At 47.4% G+C, this 19,683-nt stretch overlaps 1 protein-coding gene and 1 long non-coding RNA gene across 9 annotated transcripts in view; one reads left to right on the forward strand and one right to left on the reverse strand.

Moving 5' to 3' along the window:
- Window positions 1-19,683, reverse strand: part of GRHL1 (grainyhead like transcription factor 1) — a 46,533-nt gene that overhangs the window by 24,219 nt on the left and 2,631 nt on the right. For 4 of the 8 annotated variants that reach the window (XM_064411964.1, XM_064411960.1, XM_064411963.1 and 1 more), the window contains 7 exons: window positions 13,133-13,319; window positions 10,028-10,098; window positions 8,151-8,541; window positions 7,317-7,393; window positions 6,348-6,504; window positions 5,790-5,901; window positions 4,742-4,836 (listed from right to left, as the gene is read on the reverse strand). In XM_064411964.1, the coding sequence (XP_064268034.1) occupies window positions 4,742-4,836; window positions 5,790-5,901; window positions 6,348-6,504; window positions 7,317-7,393; window positions 8,151-8,541; window positions 10,028-10,098; window positions 13,133-13,319 (1,090 nt within the window). Of the gene's footprint in view, window positions 1-4,741; window positions 4,837-5,789; window positions 5,902-6,347; window positions 6,505-7,316; window positions 7,394-8,150; window positions 8,542-10,027; window positions 10,099-13,132; window positions 13,320-16,319; window positions 16,420-16,818; window positions 16,952-19,343; window positions 19,614-19,683 lie in introns of those variants that run through there. The other 4 variants (XM_064411966.1, XM_064411967.1, XM_064411965.1 and 1 more) reach the window with 4 other exon arrangements.
- LOC135296057 (uncharacterized) lies at window positions 17,085-18,202 on the forward strand. The gene is made up of 2 exons (XR_010358110.1): window positions 17,085-17,188; window positions 17,881-18,202. It is a non-coding gene; the product is annotated as an uncharacterized LOC135296057 (long non-coding RNA).

A 19,683-nucleotide genomic window follows, 5' to 3' on the forward strand; every position in this document is an offset into this window, starting at 1 on the left:
ATCTGGCTTACAATGCCTTTTTTTTTGGGGGGGGGGGAAGGGAAGGAATAGGAGGACAATAGAACCCTTAATGTGCAGTGACATCATTTTTGGCTACAGTCCCATTCCCCAGCCTATAGCAAGCCAGACCAAAGACCTCCACAGGGGCCCTTCTCTGGAGCTGCTGGAAGCACTGCTGCTTTCAGAAGGGGCCCCTTGGGAAGCACAGAAGGGGTGCCCCAGCACAAGGGCAGGATCCTGCCCTGTCAGAGCTGCAGAAACAGGCAGGGAGGCTCTTGCAGTCACTGTGCAGACAACAGCTCACCCTGTTCAGACAAGAGGCCCCAGCCCTCCTGCTCCACTGGGCGAGAGCTCAGACAGGATTTGAGCAAAGCAGGATCCAGCAAAGCCAGTCAACCCTGGGGAAACCAATCTGTCCAGATTGTTCAACTGCCACTGACCTGAGAGACCTGAGAGCAGGCCATGTCCCCAGGCCAGAGTTAAGGGACAGAATTTGCTTCACAGCCTAACGGGTAACATAGCAGAGATAACAGGACAACAGCCAACATCAGGAAGAGCAGTATGAAATGTGCATTTAACTGCACACACAGTGGCAATCTTCATTAAAAGACCTTTACTGGCTTCCAGCCAAGGAAAGGAGAGCCTGACATGTTGTACAGACCTGGAAAGAGATGGATCCCAGCCTCAAAAATTGATGACCTGAAACTACAACCATTTATTCTGACTGACATGGGGGACAAAGACACAAAAAGGGCTGCAAGGATTCCTATTCCCTACTTCTAACATCCCCACATTTCAAAGACAGCCAAGCCTGCTCAGACAACAAGAAGGGGCAGATACCTCTGGAGGAAGCTGCATCTCAGCTCTAGACACCCCGTCCCTAATGAAGTCATAGACGCAAAAGATGACGAGCTTGTGTTCAGACATCTGAAAGCTTCTTTGCAGGAGAACCCCACCTTGACTGTCTGCCCACGGCAGACATCCATCATGGGGTGGGAAACTGTTTGAAGTCTCCACAAGCCTCAGGGTAACTCCAGCATTAGCTGCTGCATGCAAGTGAGTATCAGCTACACATCTCATCAGACTCATCAGAGCATGCTTCCACTCAAGCAGGATGGCTCCTGATTGAGCAGCTACACTGGCTTTCTCAAATGCCCCATTCAACAACCCACCAGTTCAGCAACCAATTTTCTAGTCCACCCTCTTCCCTTTTCTGCACACAATGCATGATTGTCTCCCCATTCAACTATTCCCTTCCTCTGCTCTGTCAGGTGATGGGATCAGACCTCATCTCTAATACAGACATCTGAAAGCCCACCTGAATCACTGCTTCCCCACTCTGCAGCATCTCCTGACCATCTTTCTAATCCTCATCTCACTCTCCTTCAAACCTCAACAGTACCACTTCAGGGCAGGTTGCCTCTTTCAAAGTCTGGCCTTCCTCCTCACCCCTCGTTCCCTTCACTGTCTCAGAGCAAGGAGGCTTTGGATCCTGGGCCCTTTTCCAGCTTGAACACACTCTAGCAAAGGTCAGAGAATACTTAAACCAGCCTCTGCTTCCAGCAGCTCCTGTGATGTTCCAAAACAACAGAAGAGGGCAGAGAGGAGCTGCCAGAGAGAAGCACATTTGCTCTGAAATCCATGGACACGGTCTGGTCCCAGAGTGGGAATGTCTGTCATGCATGAAATAGCCCTGGCTTCTGCACCCAAGGGCTCACGAACAGCACAGCAATGTAGCAGCTGTGGGACAACTCCAGCTGTGCAGAGCCAGGCCTGTCCAAAGTGTCCAGTGACCAGAGCCCTGGCTTTGCTCTTGGCTGTCCCAGCACAATGCAACTGGGAAATACTTGTTACTGAGGGCATCCCAAACATCCTTTTTCCATCCCACAAATCCACAGCTGTGAAATCCACAGAATTTTCCTTGCTATGAAGGAGCACACAACTTTTATTGTATGAAAAGAGTGTTTCTTCACCAGAAGGGTGCAGTTTACTAAACCCCCTTAGTGCCCCAAGGGCACTGGCAAAGCACTCCCAGGCAGGTGACACCCTCCTGAACACACACCGTGGAGAGGTGCAATATTCCTGTACATCCCCACAAGAAGGTAAGTACATGGTCCCAGAGCTGCTAAGAGCAACTCCTTGTGATGATTTCCTACTTCTGCCTTAATCTGACACACGCCCTGCATGTCCAAATGAGTAACTACATCAGAAAGCCCAGGCACAGAGCCTCATGACCTCCCATTCGACATGGCTGCACAGGACCTTATCATTTCCACAGCAAACTGGAAGCAAAAGCAAGAGGGAAACAGGAGAAGCAGCAAGCCCAGAAGAATCACTTGGCTCTGGTCCAGGTAACTCCAGGGCTCAGGAAGCAAATTTCTAATGATCAAGGCTTGCTGGCTGGTTAAACATACTGTCTATGCAGCACTTCTGCTGTTATTAAATATAAACACTATATTTATTACTGTGAAGGAATTTCTGTAACATCAGAAACTCAGCTCTATCTATTCCTTGCTTTCTTCATCTACTTTAAGACTGCTGTCAGGGGTTGGGGGGAAGGGAGGGAAAGGAAAAGAGAGAGCAAGAGCATACAAGGTAAATGAACCATGCAATAAAAATTGTTGAAATTGGCTCAGACATCTCCTGATAAGATCACAGAAGCAGAGAAAGAACTGCAGCTCTTCTGGTGAGAAATTCAGTCACTGATAAAACACATCCACTTAGGGGAAAAAATGAAGTTAAACAGACACTTAAGAACATGGAGCCCTTGCTAAAAAATGTCAATTCTTTAAATACTGAAGTCAAGGGTATTTTTGTCTTAATATGATTCTGATCCCAAGAGTCAAGGCTTGCACACTCTGGAAGGTCATATAAACCAGGACTCACAGTATATGGATCTCTCACACACTAAGACTGTGAATCTGGAGGCAAATTTGCCTCTGTAGCTAAAAACCAGTCTGTCTCACAGCTCCCCACACCACTTCATCCCAGGGAGTTCAGTCCCCAGGTGAAACATCACCATGAGGGTCCTTAGATCTTTTCCAGACACTACTGGCAATTTCATTATAGACTGAAACTATTCATTCAGGGGTCTGTACAGTAACTCAGCAACAGCTACCTGGTAGGAAGGGATGGCTTTCCTTGGGGCAGCCACAAAGTTCTCAGCACCAGCTGTGACCCTGCTCCTGAGCTAGTGGCCCATCCCTACTGCTGCAGAGTGGCTCAGCCAGCAGACAGGCAGCTGCAGAAAGTGCTTCCAGCTCCTTGAGGACTTGCATTGCTCCGTCTGCATGATCCACCCCTGTGTGCAAATCCTAAGCCTTTGCATACCTCATAGACACCGACTGCCTGGGTTAGGTAAATGTCTGACTGGCTATGGCAGCAGGATAATACTGACTCCTTTTGACAGCTCTTCTCTTTGTTCACAAAGTGAAGTGCTTCATGTTTTAGAAATCATGTCAGCCTTTTAGCATCCTCCAGCAGATAAAGCCCTCCCTGCCAGCCCTCTCAATCTGACTGAAGCCAGATCTGGTGAAAAGGAAATCCTGGCACCCAACACCAGCTTCAAAAGTAACGTCCCACACGTTGCAAATCAGCACTTTCAGCAGCAGCACAGACACAGCTCCTCACTGCTGTCTGCTAAGCATCCCAAACTTCTCCCACAGAGCTGAAACCTAACAGCAGTCCCCATACAACATCTCCACAGCCCTTGTGCAGGACAGAGCACAGTTTGTGGTGACTGCAAGCTCTGTGCAGTGACACCAGCCCTTGCTCCTCCTGCAGAGCAGGAGCACACACAGCTCCAGAGAAGGAGCTGTGTTCTTTGCTGAGAGTTCCTATGTACCCCTAGGCCAGGCTCTCCCTAGACACAGCACTGTGCAGACATCAGTGTTTTTCCCCATGATGCTGGTGACTACTGGTACCAATTGCTGGTACCAGTTACTAGTACTGCCAAGGAAACAGCCAGTCTCCAAAAATGAATGGAAACCATTCCAGATTTCTAAAGAAAACCCAGGCAGTAATGAAATTCTCAAAAGAAAACTCCTTCACTTTGACTCCAGCAACTAACCAGTGAGAAATGCCTTTAGAACTGAGTTGGCTCCAGGCTTTGACCTGCTTCCTTGAACCCAGAAGGTACACAAGCCTTTTCCAGAAGTGGCTCAAACAGCTGCAGTTAGCTACTAGCTAGGGAAGCTTCCTGTACCTACACACCTACAAAAGCACCCACAGTTCTGAGGAAAGATCAAACCAGAGTTCACCAGGAGGCTGTTCTAGTTTGAAATAGGTCACTGGGTGTTGGGATCTGCGGTTTAAGCAACGCATGCTTTGGGAGCTCAGAGGCCAGCTGCTCCCTCTTTGGTGGAAGGCAAGCCCGTGGCGGGAGGCTGAGCCCCCCAGCAGCTCTCCCCCAGCTCCCCTGGGGTGGCTGTGCTCGGTGCCAAGCCCAGCTATGCTCCATCACACCTCCCATGCCACCTCATCTGCTCGGCAAACGCTCCGCGCTTCCTTCTGTCAGTACTTGTCTCTCAGGCAGGCACTTCTGCCAAGAACCCTAAAGCAGTTGCAAAGCTCTCCCAGTTGCACATGCAAACCCTCTTAAGAAATAGCCAAAAGGTTTTGCCTAATGTAAGAGCGTAAACAAACTTGTTACACGCTAATCACCAGGTAGGCCACACACCCTTCCCTTCCCCCAGCCCCTGAATCTGCTAAAAGGACAGGAAATACAATCGTGGCCACACACCTTTGCTTCCTCGTTGATGTCCCAGGTGAATGATATGGCATTGTATGCGATCTCCTCAATGTTGCTGATGGTGTTGAAGCTCTCCTTGTAGTCAGCTGTTAGACAGAAGTGTTCAGGAGAGAGAGGAAGAGGAGATATTACCTGGGTCCTTAATCACATGAAGCAGCCAGAAACTGTAACTCTTCAGCAGCCCCTTGGGGGCAAAAAGAAGCTGAACTGTACCTTAGGAATGGATCTTTAAAGAGGCTAGAAATGGTTCTCACACATAAAAAACCCCTCAACAAACAGGAGGAAGGAGTAAAATGGGACTTGCAAAAATTCTAAACTAGCAACTCCAGTGACAAAGGCAGATCCCAAATATGAGGTGTTCTGTGCTATATGCGGGAAACTCTACCCTGTATGGCAAGGACATAAGCTCTCAATAAAACTCCTTCAATAACAAACAAAGATTTGCATGCGCGTCTGCTTTAAGTGCCAAGTGATTAATCCCTGCTTTGATTCACAGAAGGAAGGGACGAGGAGTACAGCCCAGTCTTCAGCCAGAGAAGGCTGGAACCCAGCCAGCCCCAGCCTTGTCTGGAGGCAAGTGGAAATTTGCAGTGTTTTCTTTTTTAACATATACCAAAGATGATTTGTGAGCAAAGGTGTGGGAGGGAGGATCATTAGTCTTGAGGTATTTCTACAAAGATCTTGTCCTTTGAAGAAACACAGTATTTAGGACAGCCACTGGGACTACAACCTGTGACTTAGCTACAAGCACCAGGATATTCTAAGAAAACCTGTTGTCTGCAGGGGACTGTTGGATTTCCCAATACAAAACCCTAAACCCCACCAACCAAAATCCTCAAAAAAACCAGCCTCTTCAGTCAAGTTCTAAAAACTGCAGCATTAGCTCCAATCACAAACCCTCTCTATCTTTCAGCAAAGCTATGGAGGGCAGAGAGAGGGATCCAGAAGTTCCTTAAAATAACAAAGCTTTAGTAGAAAAAGGAACCTTGCCAAGGAATTAGGTCTTAAGTTTGACATCAGCAACGAGAGTGTTCCTTACCTATGTCAATGCATCTTTGTTTGGCTGTGTGCTGTCTTGAGTGCCAGTATTTCCAGTGCCTGAGCTGATCTTCCCTTGTTTTGTCTTCAGCAAACACAACCATAATGACACTCTGAAAGGAGAGAGGAAAAGATTAAAAAAAAAAAAAGCAAACAAAAACATGAAAGAGAAATAGAGAAAAGGCCAGAGAGTACATTTGGTTTGGAGCTTTAGGCTTTTCCACTACGGTATTCCTGGCACACCACTGCCAAACAGGAACGCAGACAACAGCACTTTCTGGGTCATAAACAGAGATGAGCAGAACTGCTCTCCTAACTAGAATCCAAGGATCTCATTCCAGGTGTTGCATCACCTTTACACAAGTGCTGACACCACTTCTTAACAGTCTGAGCCAGGATGGGCTGGCCTGGCAGAGGGTGGACAGCAAAGGAACCCACACTGACGTAAGAGCACAGCTAAGCTGGCCTTTGTGCTGATGCTCTGGTCTAGACTGCTGCACTTTAAGGTTGCCATCATGCACACCCTCCTTCCCAAAAAACCACAAGTGCTGCCACTCACTCGGACTTTACTGATGGGGTGATGGATTCCTTCAGTGCTGCTGACTTCTTTCAGCGTGATTGGGTAAAATTGACCTTTATTCAGGTAAGTCATTGTGCTGTCCCCAGGCTTCTGTCGGAGGGACTTGGAGGCTTCCAGAGTGTATTCAAAGTTATTCCTATAGAGTGAAGAGGGTAGTGATTGCTAAGGCATTTTCCTGGAAAGCTGATTAAACGTTCCACATTTAATCTGGAGAAATTCCAAAGTCGTTAGCTGACTCATTAAGCCATCAACAGGCAAAGAAGTTGGAAAACAGGATGAGCCCCTTTTTCAACCATTTCCTTCATGAATGAACACTTAAGAGAAGTTCTTGGCAAGCTAAATCCTAAGACACATCAGCAGGCAAGACTGGAAGGTCCCTGTTCAGGCTGAGAGCAGTAAGCTGCCCTCAACCAACAGAAAGTATCTATTAGAATTTAATTAAATTCACAAGCTAATAAGCTACTCAGTGGCCATCACCCTCTTGGTCAGCTGCAACTATCAAGCAAGTTGCTCCCCTCCTCTGGAGCTCAGGTGAGTTTTATTTCTCCTGCTTTTGCTGTAGATTTCCAGCAGACTGAGACCAAGACAAGCACACCAGGGAGGGGGGCACAGCTGGAAGCAAACTCCCAGACCAATCCCAGACAACACTGCCCCTTCCCATGGGACACAGATTTGGTGCAAGGACCATAATTGAAGCTGGGTGGTATTTCCAGTCCTCCAAGTAGTTTTCCTTAAAGTATTTGTTTTCTTTAAAGATACAATTGTACGTTTACAGCTACAATTTTCAACTGTGAAATTCAAAAAAGCAGACATAACTGTGGGTTTGAGATCCACAGGCCCCCTCAAAATCCAACTGTGACTGGGTACAAACTGGCATGAGTTATACTGCTTGCTCACGGACAACTAAGAATAGGAGGATACAGGCAAATGGGAGCCTTTAATCATTACCCAGAAATGCTGTCAAAAACATAATCTTCTGAATTCATGTTGGCCATTCGGAGATTCAGTTCAGTAGGAAAGAAAACCTGGAGTAGACAAAACAACAGTTAACACTGCAGCAAAAAGAAAAGTCAATATTAAATAGATACTTCTTACCACGGAACTTCTGTCAGGCAAATTGTTCACCAGATAACAACTGATTTTTTGTTTCAACAAACAGGACACTTGAACAGTGTTTTAATCCAAAACTTTTGGGTGTCAGCTAAGCACAACATCTCGTAGGCCTTCCAAGTCAGCTTAAGGCAAAATTTTAATGCTTTCCCAAATCTCAAAGGGCATAGCTACACAGCTCCTTGAGGTTTGGCTTAAAAATCAAAACATGGTTACGCTGCTATTTTCAGTTGGTATCATAAAACAAAAACCACAGATTTTCTCACTGAAGGGGCCTACATAATCCAACTATTTTCTATGGACACACACCACACCTAGAAACTGGCAGAAAGGAAGCTTACATACAGTCACTTCAGTTTGGTACCAGCCAAGGAACCACAGAGCGCTGAACTCTTGCAAAACCTGGCTCTATGGATCGAGATAACTATTTCCACACTCTGCAAGCCAAAGCCTCTGTCACTAGTCAGATTAGTCATTTGCTTTTGATAATGATTTCATGTTGTGAAGGTTTTATTTACTAAGTGTTAATTATGCACCTTTCTGGGAAAGTCTTCTATTTCTAAGCCACTGGACAGATTTCTGGCTCATGGAACAAGAACAGTTAAAGACAGAACTGGATCTCTCCATCCAAATCTAGACAAACACACACAGAGCAGCTGCCTCTCCTGGTACCTCTTGCACACCCTCCTTGAAAGTCTCCGAGAAGGTGGAGTCTGGCGTTCTCCTCTGGGAGCTCTGAGGCTGGGTGCTGGAGCTGAACTGGTCGGGGGTGAGGTTCCTGTCGAAGACCACGACGCGCTCGGGCGGCTCGGGGTGGTACACGCCGGGCGGGATGCCCACGGCGAAGCCGTGCGGCTGCGTCTCCGTTTTGATGGAGTGCGTGGGCATCGTGGCGATGGAAACCGTGACCGTTGTGTCAGGGGTCGTCAGGTGGCCTCGCTTGTCCATGCCCATCTGGGGGGTGTGTGGAAGTACGATATTGAAAGGCACATTTTTCAGAACCTGGACCCTGTTTTCTCCAGCAGAAATGAGCGACTGTTCTGTCACGTTTGGGATGCTGTTCCTTAAAATGGCAAAAAGAAATCAGGCATAAATTATACAGCTTATATTCTCATTAAACAAGAGCTAGAAAAGCTTTTCAACCTTTTGGGCAAGGACCGCTGACACAAACTCTCCTGCTTATGCAGAACAGCTCAATCCTAACCTGAAAAGCTGAGAAACTCATTAAAAAAACCCCACAACTCCTCTGACACTGGTAATCATCCCACCTTGGAGAGCAATTACCCTGGAGCAGAGGGTGAGGGTTCACAGCCCAGATCCTCACTGCCTGGAAAACAGCAATCCAAAACTAAGCACTTCCCAGCACACACAGGCTCCACGAAGCTGCTGTTTGGCAGAGGAAGAAGGACTGACAAGCAAGGCTGCTGCTCCTCTGCCCCAGGACTGTGCACCACCCGCGAAGCTCTGACAGGGAAATTACAGCCCTCATTTCATTCACAACCCCCCAAGAAATCCACACCAAGACTCCTGGGGAGGGGTTTGCATAACTTGCCACTCTCCACCCCACCACACTCATTTCTACCAGGACAACACTGAGATCAGTGGCTGAGCTGACCTCAGCTACTAACCACTAAGTCAGCCTGCCCTCTCTTTCTCCCTCCCCACCAAGTGGTCCTGCCCTCTCTTCACACCAACTCAGACATTCCCCTGCCTCCTTGGTCAGCCAGTTCAGCTTGCCTGGCTGGCAGAAAAGTAGCCACCTTTTCTTTCCCTGTTTGGTGATGGACCAGTGTGAGACCCAGTCTGGTGCAAGAGGAGCAGTGGGAACACATGGCTGGGAATCAGCCTGCTCTTCTTCACAACAAGTAACTCAATCAGCTCAGCCAGACCACAAAACCTCACCTCAGGTCCTTAAAGCATTCTAGTCTGTCCAGAGGAAGAGGATGGTAGGAGTGGAAGCCTGGCTTGAGTAAACCTGCCATTTGTTATATTCACGTAATCAGTATAATCTGCTTGGGAGGCACAAGAGAGGGAAGGCAGGTAGGGGAAGCAAGATAGAAGTTGCAGAGGATACAAAGGAAGTCCCCAGACAATACAAAACCAAATCACAAGCACTTTAAAGAGCTTCCCAACTTGCCCATGCATGACACAGCAATGCTGCTGGTACCTGAGAACAAAAATCAGCAGAGAGCAACTGAAGTAACTGCATGAAAAATGGAAAAGTGTCACCAGTGACTGCAGCCTGGGGGGTGCCTGTGCTACCAGGGTGCCTAATGTTAGAGAGCAGCTTGTGCTAGGCTGACTGTATGACATCAGCACACCAAAAGCAGACAGATGGCATTGAGCAGCAGTTTGAGCCTCAGCTCTCTACACCATGGCTCAATCCCCATCCTGTTCCTGGGGCAAAACAGGAATCTGAGGCACAGGGTAAAAGCTGACAGTTTCTCTCTTCCAGCACATCACCACAGTGCAGCAAGTTACTTTCCTTCAGCAGCTTTGATGGTCGAGGAAAGAAGGGAGAAAACAGAAGCAATAATAAAAAATAATACCTTTTGCTGTGGTCTTGTTCAGGATGTTCTACCTCAGGCTTAGCTGTTGAAGATCTCCTCTCCCTTGGAACCTGAGAAATTTAAGACATACATGGTGAATATAACAAATATATAATTCAATTCTTCCTCCCATACAAAAAAAAATAGCTCCTTAAAATTTGGTCAAATTAAGGAAGGTTTGCTTTGGATGCCAGTAATTATTTGCATTATAGCTTAACCCATGTTCACATGGCTTTGGGCTGCCAGGCCAACCCCAGGAGATGCCCCATGGATCCCTATGTAGCCAACTCAGTCACCAGAGTCAGCCCTGAGCTCCTGCCAGCACCAGGTGGTGAGAACACCAGTGCAGAAAACAATCTATCCATGGCTGGAGCAGCAGTACTGGGGTGAGCAGGACCAAGAGATTTCACAAGGTTTGCTGGCAGTGCAGGTTCTCTCCTCTGCAGGCTGGCAGAGTTCAGCTTGCTGGTTGAACTCAAAGCTTGTGAAAGGATGCTGTTCCACAGCCACTTCCCCAAGAACATGTGCTCTCTAGGCCATTCCCTCTAAGACCACTTGAGGCTCTCCTTTCTCCTCAGTGCTCAGGGAATTTGGGGAGCACCATGTCCAATAAACATATTGAGATACTACAGCTCATATTTGTGTATGGCCACACAAAACACAGTGGCCCAAACTATATTAAGCCTTTTATGAACAAAATGTAACCAGCATTCTGGATTTAAGACAGTTCAGTATTGCTTCTTGTATTTTATGCCACAGACAGGATTTGTCCTGAAAACACAACATCAATCAAACAAGTCACCTTGCCCACACGTGCCATTTTCCTGGCTGCACTGCAAGGCCAAGGCACACAGGAGAAGGTGAGCTCTTGGAGCTGTGCTGGCTCAGTTCCTCACATGGAGCACATAACCAGCACTCCAGCAACCCAAAGAGCTCTTGCAGCTGCTGGCACAAGCCTGTGGTGCTCAGGTCCCCTCAGCCACACTGCAAGCCCACACAAGCTCTCCTGCCAACCCACATGTAAGGCCTGGGACTTTTGTCATCCTCATCATGCCTCCTGAGCGAGCAAAGCAAACATCTTCTGGTGTATGTATGGAGGAGTGAACTCCCACCACTCTCCTTCACCAAAGCCTGCTCAGATCCTGTCTCCATTTGCCAGCCTGGATCCAGGGAGGGGAACCACTTCATCATGAAGGCTGAGGGCACAGCAGCACAGACAGCATTCTTCCCTACACAGCCCTGACTGAAAACTATGTCCTCACTCTTACACAAAACCTGGAATCCCCAGAAACACCACAATGTTTGATTTTCCACAGTAACCAGCAAATTTGGAGAACCTCTAGATGGAGGCTGCTGGGAGGCCAACACTAACTGGTCACCAAAAAAGAAGAGTTTTCCAAGCTGCATTTGGCCAACACTCCCAAAAGAATTTTTATCCAAAATTTGTTTCCTATAAGGCCTTATTAACCACAGTTGAGCAAGCTCAGTAGTTAAATGGAAGGAAACAAAAGTTTTTTGGTTTTACTGTTTTGTTTTTTTTATAGGAAGGTGATCTCATCAGCTGCCTTTAATATTCAGAGGGGGCGTGTTAGAAATGCCTCAACGTCATCCCTCTATAACATTACTCCATAACAGCCCTCAATAAATCTTTCAACCTCCAGCCATTCTGCTTTACCTAAGTGTGCAGCATACCTGTTCTTCCACCAATTTTTTCTGTACACCCACTGATACCCAAACATAAGAGGAAACCCTGAATTAGGCATTAATGTACAGCAAATCCCTTCTGCTTTGCCGAGCATGAAGGATCAACATCAACATTCTTTTTGTAATCTACAGGTTTAGAAATCAAAATTGATCTTGTGGATTAAAATTGTCCTACTGAAAGCATGTTGTTGTTTAGTATTTGGGTTTTTTTTTCCAAAAGCATAGTAAGCACAAGCACAAAGCAGAAAGGCAGTTTTCTCACAAAACTAGCTGAATAACATCCACATCAGTGAGTCTGTGGCATTTTGTCGTGTGTGTGTGGAGTGTTAATCTCCATATCAAGCACTGCAAGAATATTTTGGTATGTAAGACATATTCAACTCATAAAAGAGCAGGCAAGGCTTTTGTCTGCACCAGGCAATCTTTCCTACTGCTTGAAGGACATAACTGAGGCTGGCAACTGCACTCACTGCTGTTAACAGACACAAGCCAAAGTGCCAGGCAGGAAAGCCAAGTCAGCCTCCCGGCCTTCCTGCACGCTCAGCAAAGAAAAAACAGGCACGTCCAGCCGGTGAGCCAGGCCACCGTAACACAGCGTCCCAACACAAGCAGGACCCCTCCCTGCCTGGCAACGCCTGCTGCTCTCCCCTGACCTGGCTGCAGAGAACCACCCTAGCTTACACTTTCTGTATTCGGGAAACAAGGCTCAGCAAAATGCACCCCTTGCAGACCAGAACCTTCTCTGACTGCTCAGGTCAGCTCCAAGCACCAGGAAGAAGGCACAGCTCTCCGAGACCACGAACACTGGGGAAGACAATCACTGCAATCAAAGGATGAACAGATTACAGCAGCTGAAGATCACTGAGGGTTAGAGGGATGCAGGCAGCAACTCTTTCAGGTGCACACTTCAGCCCCACATACCACCAAAAACCTGTAATTGTATCTTAGTACCAACTGAGCCTAAAGTAACACAACAAAGCCCCAGCAAAAGTCAAAGGTCCACCAAAATAGGGATCATGTGAACAAAAGGAGTTTCTTTCTCCACGTATATTTCTATTCAGACAGGGATATGGTCCTGTAGTGTCACTCTTTATGACTATTTCTATAACACATTGCCTCATGCAGAACCTGGGGCCAACAGAAAAAGTGCTACTTAAATGGAAAAGTAGCAAAGTGCTACCTAACTTTTACATCAAGATCTAGGAGATCTTATTTTACAGAGCTAAAAATAAAACAAATTTTCAGAAAGAGAGGCATAGAGTGTTTTCAATTTAAAACCAACACTGTTTCAAGTCCTTGTGATCTGTTCACAGCTTCTGTAAAATCCTTTATCAAATGACACCTTTTCCACAGGTGGAACACGAGCTCTGCTGCTGTCAGAGCCAACCCAGGCCAATCTACCTTGTAGTAATCATAGAGCAGTCCGAGGGCAGCTGCACTGTCTTCATCCCCATTGATGCTCATCATAGCTTTGGTAGCTGCTGTGAGGGGATTTTCAAGAAAAGTTTTCCAGGCCTCATCTTCATTGGTGTAAGGACGTCTCTGAGAGTAGAGAGAGTCATTCTGAAGAACCAACACGGGTCTTTTACTTGAATCATAAAAAAGAAGAAAAGAAAAAAAAAAAAGCCACCTGTTAGAACACACGAGAAACATTCCAAAAGTTGTTCAAAATTAGCTGCCCCAGTTTCATGAGGTTCATATTCTGATTCAGTGTACTGCAAGGATTAGTCAACACAAAAAGCCCAGAAACTTAATTCTGATCTCACTCACGCTCAGAGTAAATCAGGATTAATTTGACCAAACTCAGATGGATTACACCAGCCTCCACAAAAAGACAAAGCCATGTGAGAGCACAACTGACCTGCTCGAGCTCTGAATCCAGCCCAGAAAGAGCTACACACTTTCAGGCCAACCACCTACAAAACCTCCAGCACATCCCATGTAAAACTGCCAAGCTACAGCCCGATCCAGTTCCCACGTGGAACTAGAAAATGTGCATTAACTAAACATCTTTTCTCCAGTGCTTTCAAGTGTCTTTGCTCTCAGAATAAATCTAAAAACACCATCTAGAAGCTACTGATAAGTTACAGATGACATAGGGAAATTGGTAAAGGGGAGTTCAAACCACTCTGGCAGTGTTTTTTTCTGACAAGGGGGGAAAAAAACAACTTACTGCCTGGTTACTACTGAAATAATCCAGCACACTAGTTTGAAACACACTCAGATGAGTGAAGAAAAAATAAAAATATGAGCTATTCCCTTTATGCTACAGTATATATACATAAAATTATATTTACTCTGAACATTTGGAGATTGCTGGGAACCAACAAACTCCAAAATGACTTGGACATTCTGTCCACAGACAAAAGCAAGATGTGTAGCAAATGTTGTCCTGCCAGCCTAGACAATATTTTTTTGGTTCTATTGGTAAAACATACGCTTCCTCTTTTAAATCAGCTCATGCTAATTTTTAAATCTGACTTTTAAACCAGTTCAGTTCTCTTTACAGTGCAAGTTTAACATTGGTTTACTGCAGATGGGCTGGGGGAGAAGGGGAGGCTTTTTTACTTTCCTTAATAATCCCAAACTTGACATTTTTAGTGAATTGGCCATAGTTAAAATAGAAAAGTAATCCTTTAAAAACAACTAACCCCACCAAAAAAAAAAAAAAAACCAAAAAAAAAACCACCAACTTGACCACCTTCACATCCTTTTCCTAGTAGGGAATCCTTCTTTTCATCTATTTACCCAGATACACTCTCAGACTGAAATATACTACAAATACAAAAAGTTGTGAAATAGAAAGTTGTGAAATACTCTAATCACTATAATCAGCTTAGCAGTATCCTACATTTATCACCACCTTCTACCAAAAAGATTGCAAAGCAAGTGATGCATTCGACGCTTTATCAGTTACACAAGTCACCCTGCCGAGCTGCCCTCGGACAGCTTGGCTGAGCTGAAGGCACTGAAAGCAAGTGGGAGTTCCCGGGACTTGTAAGAGCACTTTGTGGCTATAAATCAGTATTATGCAGCTGAAAGAAGAGCAAACAAAAATGACAAAAGAGACAAGCTCTTGCACCAAGCCCTTTCTTCAGGTCTCCATAGGTATTTGTGTACACACTGACACAGACACCCGAATTCAGAGCACAGCTACTTTCCACCAAAGTGAGACGATCCACAGAAGACAAAGCAGAATTTTCTTTAGGGACAAGGTACAAGCTCCTGTTCTTACAATATGATAAAGGAATCCTCAAATATCCATAGCAAATGGGAAAACTCACAGCGGAAAAGGCAACTGAAGTAAGCTGGGTGCAGTTCCCTTGATCCGTCCCCAAGCTGAAGGGCTGAGTCAGCCTTGCTGAGCTCACAAGACCACTGTGATTCCCTCCAGCAACACGATACTCACATGGGAAGGGAAAACCATCAGAAAACCAAAAATACTGAGAACAAAAACCTCAACTAACCAGAAGCCTAGTGAATGCAAGACCTACGTATTTTTGTGTGATTTCTTTGTCATTGAAACGCCGAAATTCAATGCACAGTGCCCTAAAGGTAACCCACCCACCTAAAAAAGCACAGAAAAAGTTATCTGCAGAATTATCAAGAAAAGTACAGCGTTTGGCAGGAACTCCCTACTTCAGGAGAACCACAGCTTCTTTCAGGAAAATGAGAACATATTGATAAGAGAAGGCAAACACATCTTTTTTCCCCTAAGTTTTAGAAGATAACTGGCATGCTGATCTGTTCACACAGTAGTAGAAGTCCAGCAGAGGCAAAAAATTAAGCTTCATACAGAAGTTCTAATAATTTCCCAATTTTACTTTCCACTTGACCACAGTGGAAGCAGAGAAATACTACAAAAAGCAGAGACTCTTTGCCTGCAAGGCTTCCCCAGCAGAAGGGGGAAGACCACAGAAACGATTCCTCCTTCCTTCTGTGCTCCAGGAGCAGCCGTGCTGTCCCTCGCCCTGCAACCTGCCCTGTGACATTCAGAGCTGTGCAGCCACGCTGAGCCCGCTCCTGCACAGAGCACACCTCCAACGCCGAGGCAGCACCGAGCCTTTCTGTCGCTGGCATCTGCGGGCCACAAAAGCAAAGTACCCAAATTGCTACCAGCTCACCTGCTAAATGCCACTGGAAATAAAAACACCTATGAAAAATCCGAGTCAGAGACATGAGATAGTGAGCTGCTGCACCGGAGTCCTTTTCCTAGAAAGTAGCGTGTTGAAACAAAAAGTTGAGTTTAAAATCCTAGGAAACATTCCCTAGGAAAGAAGTGCATTTGCGTCACCAATCATTCAAAGTATATACATTTTAAAATCGGTTCTTGAAAGCAAATCACTTCAGAGCTACCCCATTTTCTGGCACTTGGGTGTCCCCGGCCACTGTCAGCAGACGGCCACGGTGACAAGTGCCGCAACCCGAGCCCTTCAACACAGCCTGGGATCCGCTTGAAGGCGACGTCTCGCGTTCAGCACCACGAAGTTACAGAATACACACACCTCGAGCCCGGTTTAACTCTTTCAGGACCCCACTTCGGCTACTCCGGGGTGCCGCAGCCGAGCTCTCCGGGAGCCGCCCTTACCTGCCGAAGTCCACCTTGCCCGAGGGATGCGCCTCGTAGAAATCCATGGGAGCGGCTGCGGCCGCCGGGCAGCGGCGCGGGGGCTCGGCCCGGCTCCCTGGGCCCGGCAGCTCCTCCCGACGGCGCGGCCGCCGCCGCCGCCGCCCGCATTTAAGGCGCGGCGCGGGGGGCGGGGGGCGGCCCCACGCCTCGCTGCGGGTGTCGGGTTTCAAAGCCGGCCCAGCCCCGGCGCTCGCCCCGTGAGGCGGGGTGGCCGCCGGGGTCGCCCCGCTGCGCCGCCGGCTCCCCCCCGGGGCTCAGCCCCCGCTCCCCCCGCCGTTCGCGCCGCCCCGCCGCAGCCTCGGGGCGCTCCTCCGAGAGCGAGGGGGGCGGACCCCGCGAGAGCGGCTTCCCCGGCCCGGCCCCCGGGCGGCGAGCCCCTCTCGCCGCAGCCCCCCGGCGGGGCGGCAGCACCGGTCGGACCGGACGCGGTGCCTCTTCCCCCGCCCGGCTCACTCACTTGTCGTAGTCCTGTGTCATGTCTGGCGGAGGCAGCGGGCGGCAGGACTGGCCGGGCGGGTCGGGACGAGCAGCGCCGCGCACCCGCCGCTCCCACGGGTTTTGTCGGCTCCTCTCGCCCGCTCAGGTGCTCCCGCAGCCGCAGGTGGACGCGCGCCGCGCCGCGCCTCCCATTGGCTGCCGCGGCCCGAGGGGCGGGGCCGCCGCGCCTCCATTGGTCGGGCGCGCTCGGGGGCGGGGCCGGCGCTGTGAGGGCTCCGCGGGCCGGGCGGCGGCGGGACAGAGCCCTGAGCGAGCGAGGGGACGGGACAGGCCGGGAGCTCCCTGGAATCCTTCCCGCGCTAAAAATGGGATTCCTTCTCCCCTCCCATGTATCTTTATTTCTTTTACATGTACTACACGTACTTTTAGGAAAATCTAAACTCGCCGCAATCATATGAATTGTCTTCACTACAGTCTTAAGCTGTGCCACGGAAGGTTTACGTTGGCTATTCGGAGGGATTTCTTTGCAGAAAGAGCGATTAGACATTGAAATGGGCTGGCCCGGGAGGTGGTGGCCTCCTTGTCCTGGCGGTTTTTAAGGAAAGACAGGATGTGGCACTCGGCGCTCTGGTCTAGCTGACAGGATGGTGTTGGGTCAGAGGTTGGACTCGATGATCTCAGATATCTTTTCCAACCTAATTGATGCTGTGAGTTTGCACAAGCACTGCTCCAGCTGCTGAAGGGCAGCAGATCCATGTGTTATTCGTTGCCTCTCAGATGAACCCGGGTTTGGGGAGCAAGGGACACTTACAATGTGGTCAGTGCTGAAACTGCATCAAAATGCTCCAGTGTAACACCAACAGCAGCATCACAAACAGCAGCATCCAAACTGGCATGCGTGAAGTTAAATCAGAAAGATCTTGAGTTTCTCCTTGAGAAATAGGGGTGGGAGGTTGCTTGTCTAAGTAACAAGTTGAATCAAACCCATATAGCAACAGCGCTATCTATCATATGTCAAGATGCTTCAGATAGCTACTGTAATTTAAAAGTATGCTCACTAATAAGAGGTCTCTCCTTCTAGGTCAAAATCTCTTCCCTATTTGTACAGGATATACTCCAATGCAAAATTATACAAGAACAATTCAACCAGCCAATCAAAGGAAACATGAAACTGAAGACAAACTTTAACTAAGGGTCTAATCCTGGAAGTTGCTTAACATCCTCTGACTGGATTACAGTTAGTGTTCTAAAAACAAAATGCTTTGTTTGGATCTGCAAACACTGCCATTAGGATAGCAGAACATAAATACCAATACTGAAGTAGGATCTTGCTCTACAAAGGGAAATGAACTGATGTAAATTGTTCTTTATAACATGCAATAAAAAGTGTTCTATATTTTGAACCCATCTTTAAAATCTAATTCAAGATTACATAGAAGAAATTTCTTATCTGATCTCAAATATGAAAAAAAATACTGTCATCTGATTAAGAGGTTGGAAAGTTACATTTTTCCAAACAAGTATAACTTGCTTTGTTTCCGATACAAATTACAAAACCAGTTCAAAATGGCAAGTGCTGGGAAGGACTGCTGGCTTTCTCGGGTGCCATTCACTCCTCATGCTTCCTGCTTCTGTTCATAGAATTCTGGGATGTGCAGACGCAACGGCTGCTTTTTGGCACAGGGGCACATTTTCATTAACAATAAAATATCATACTGCCCTGTAGCCATAGGTGACCCAGATGCAGGACGTGCTGGAGTTCAGTCACGTGTTTATATTGCACCCCAACTGCTAAAACCTTAGTGATGTGCCACACTTGATGTTCCCACTTGAGTTTACCATTCCAAATAACTCAAAGCTGTTTGTCTCTGCAAAAGGGATGCCTTTTCTTAACAGCCTGATCCACTGATGAAAACTTGGTTATCACCACAGCAATCGCTTCCACATTCAGGAGACAATGATATAAACAGCGGGTTGTGACACCGCTGACTAATCTGCCGGTCACAATCTAGACTCTGCAACACCACTTGTAGGTGTATTTATGTGATGTCACTAACTGGGTTGCATCACCACCAAGTAAAATCAGGCAAGAAGCACAAAGGGATTTAGCAGAGCTTTGGCTGTACATGAAGCCATGCCAGCCTGGTGGGGCAGCGCTCTGGCAGGACTTCCCTGGCCCTGTGCTGACTGGCCTTCCCTCCAACTTCTTCCCTCTCTCAGCCCTTCCACCTCAAATTCACTCTCTCCTCCACCTCTCATGCCCTTCCCTTAACCTTTCCCTCTGCTTCAGTCCTTCCTCCAGCATTCTCCTTCCCCTCTTCAGACATTTGTTTCCTTTTAAATGAATCCCACTCAAAACACACAAGGAATCCCACCACACTCACACCTCATTGGCACCTATCAGGCTGAGCACTGTCCCATCATGCTTGCCCTCTTCCCAGTCTGTCTTTTGACATTGCTGTGTAGAGAAACTGGGATTTATTCTGGACAAGAATTAGCTACTGTTATGACTTACCTAACAAATATGGGTTTAAAATCTCATACCTGATAATTATCATCTACATGCTCTGGTCATTCACACCTGTGTAATAAACAAACAAGTTGCATCAGGTTTGTGGCAGTACTTTTGATTTCACAAAACACGGCAGGGAGTCAAAACAAGATACTTTTTGCTTAATCTGAAACCCTAAGATACAAGAGCTGGGCTGCAGAGCTGGATGTGGAGAGCAGGGAAGATCCTATGCTTTCCATTACACAGCACACCAGGCAAGCTTTCCTTCTCTGCCAACAGGCCTGTGGTTGCTAAGGACAGACCTGGAAAAGCGAGCACAAAGCTGATCACTGACCCTTGCAGAATAAGCCTGAAGACATCAACAAGATTACA

The sequence above is a fragment of the Passer domesticus genome, chromosome 3, assembly GCF_036417665.1.
Source record: "Passer domesticus isolate bPasDom1 chromosome 3, bPasDom1.hap1, whole genome shotgun sequence".
Taxonomy (NCBI): Eukaryota; Metazoa; Chordata; class Aves; order Passeriformes; family Passeridae; genus Passer; species Passer domesticus.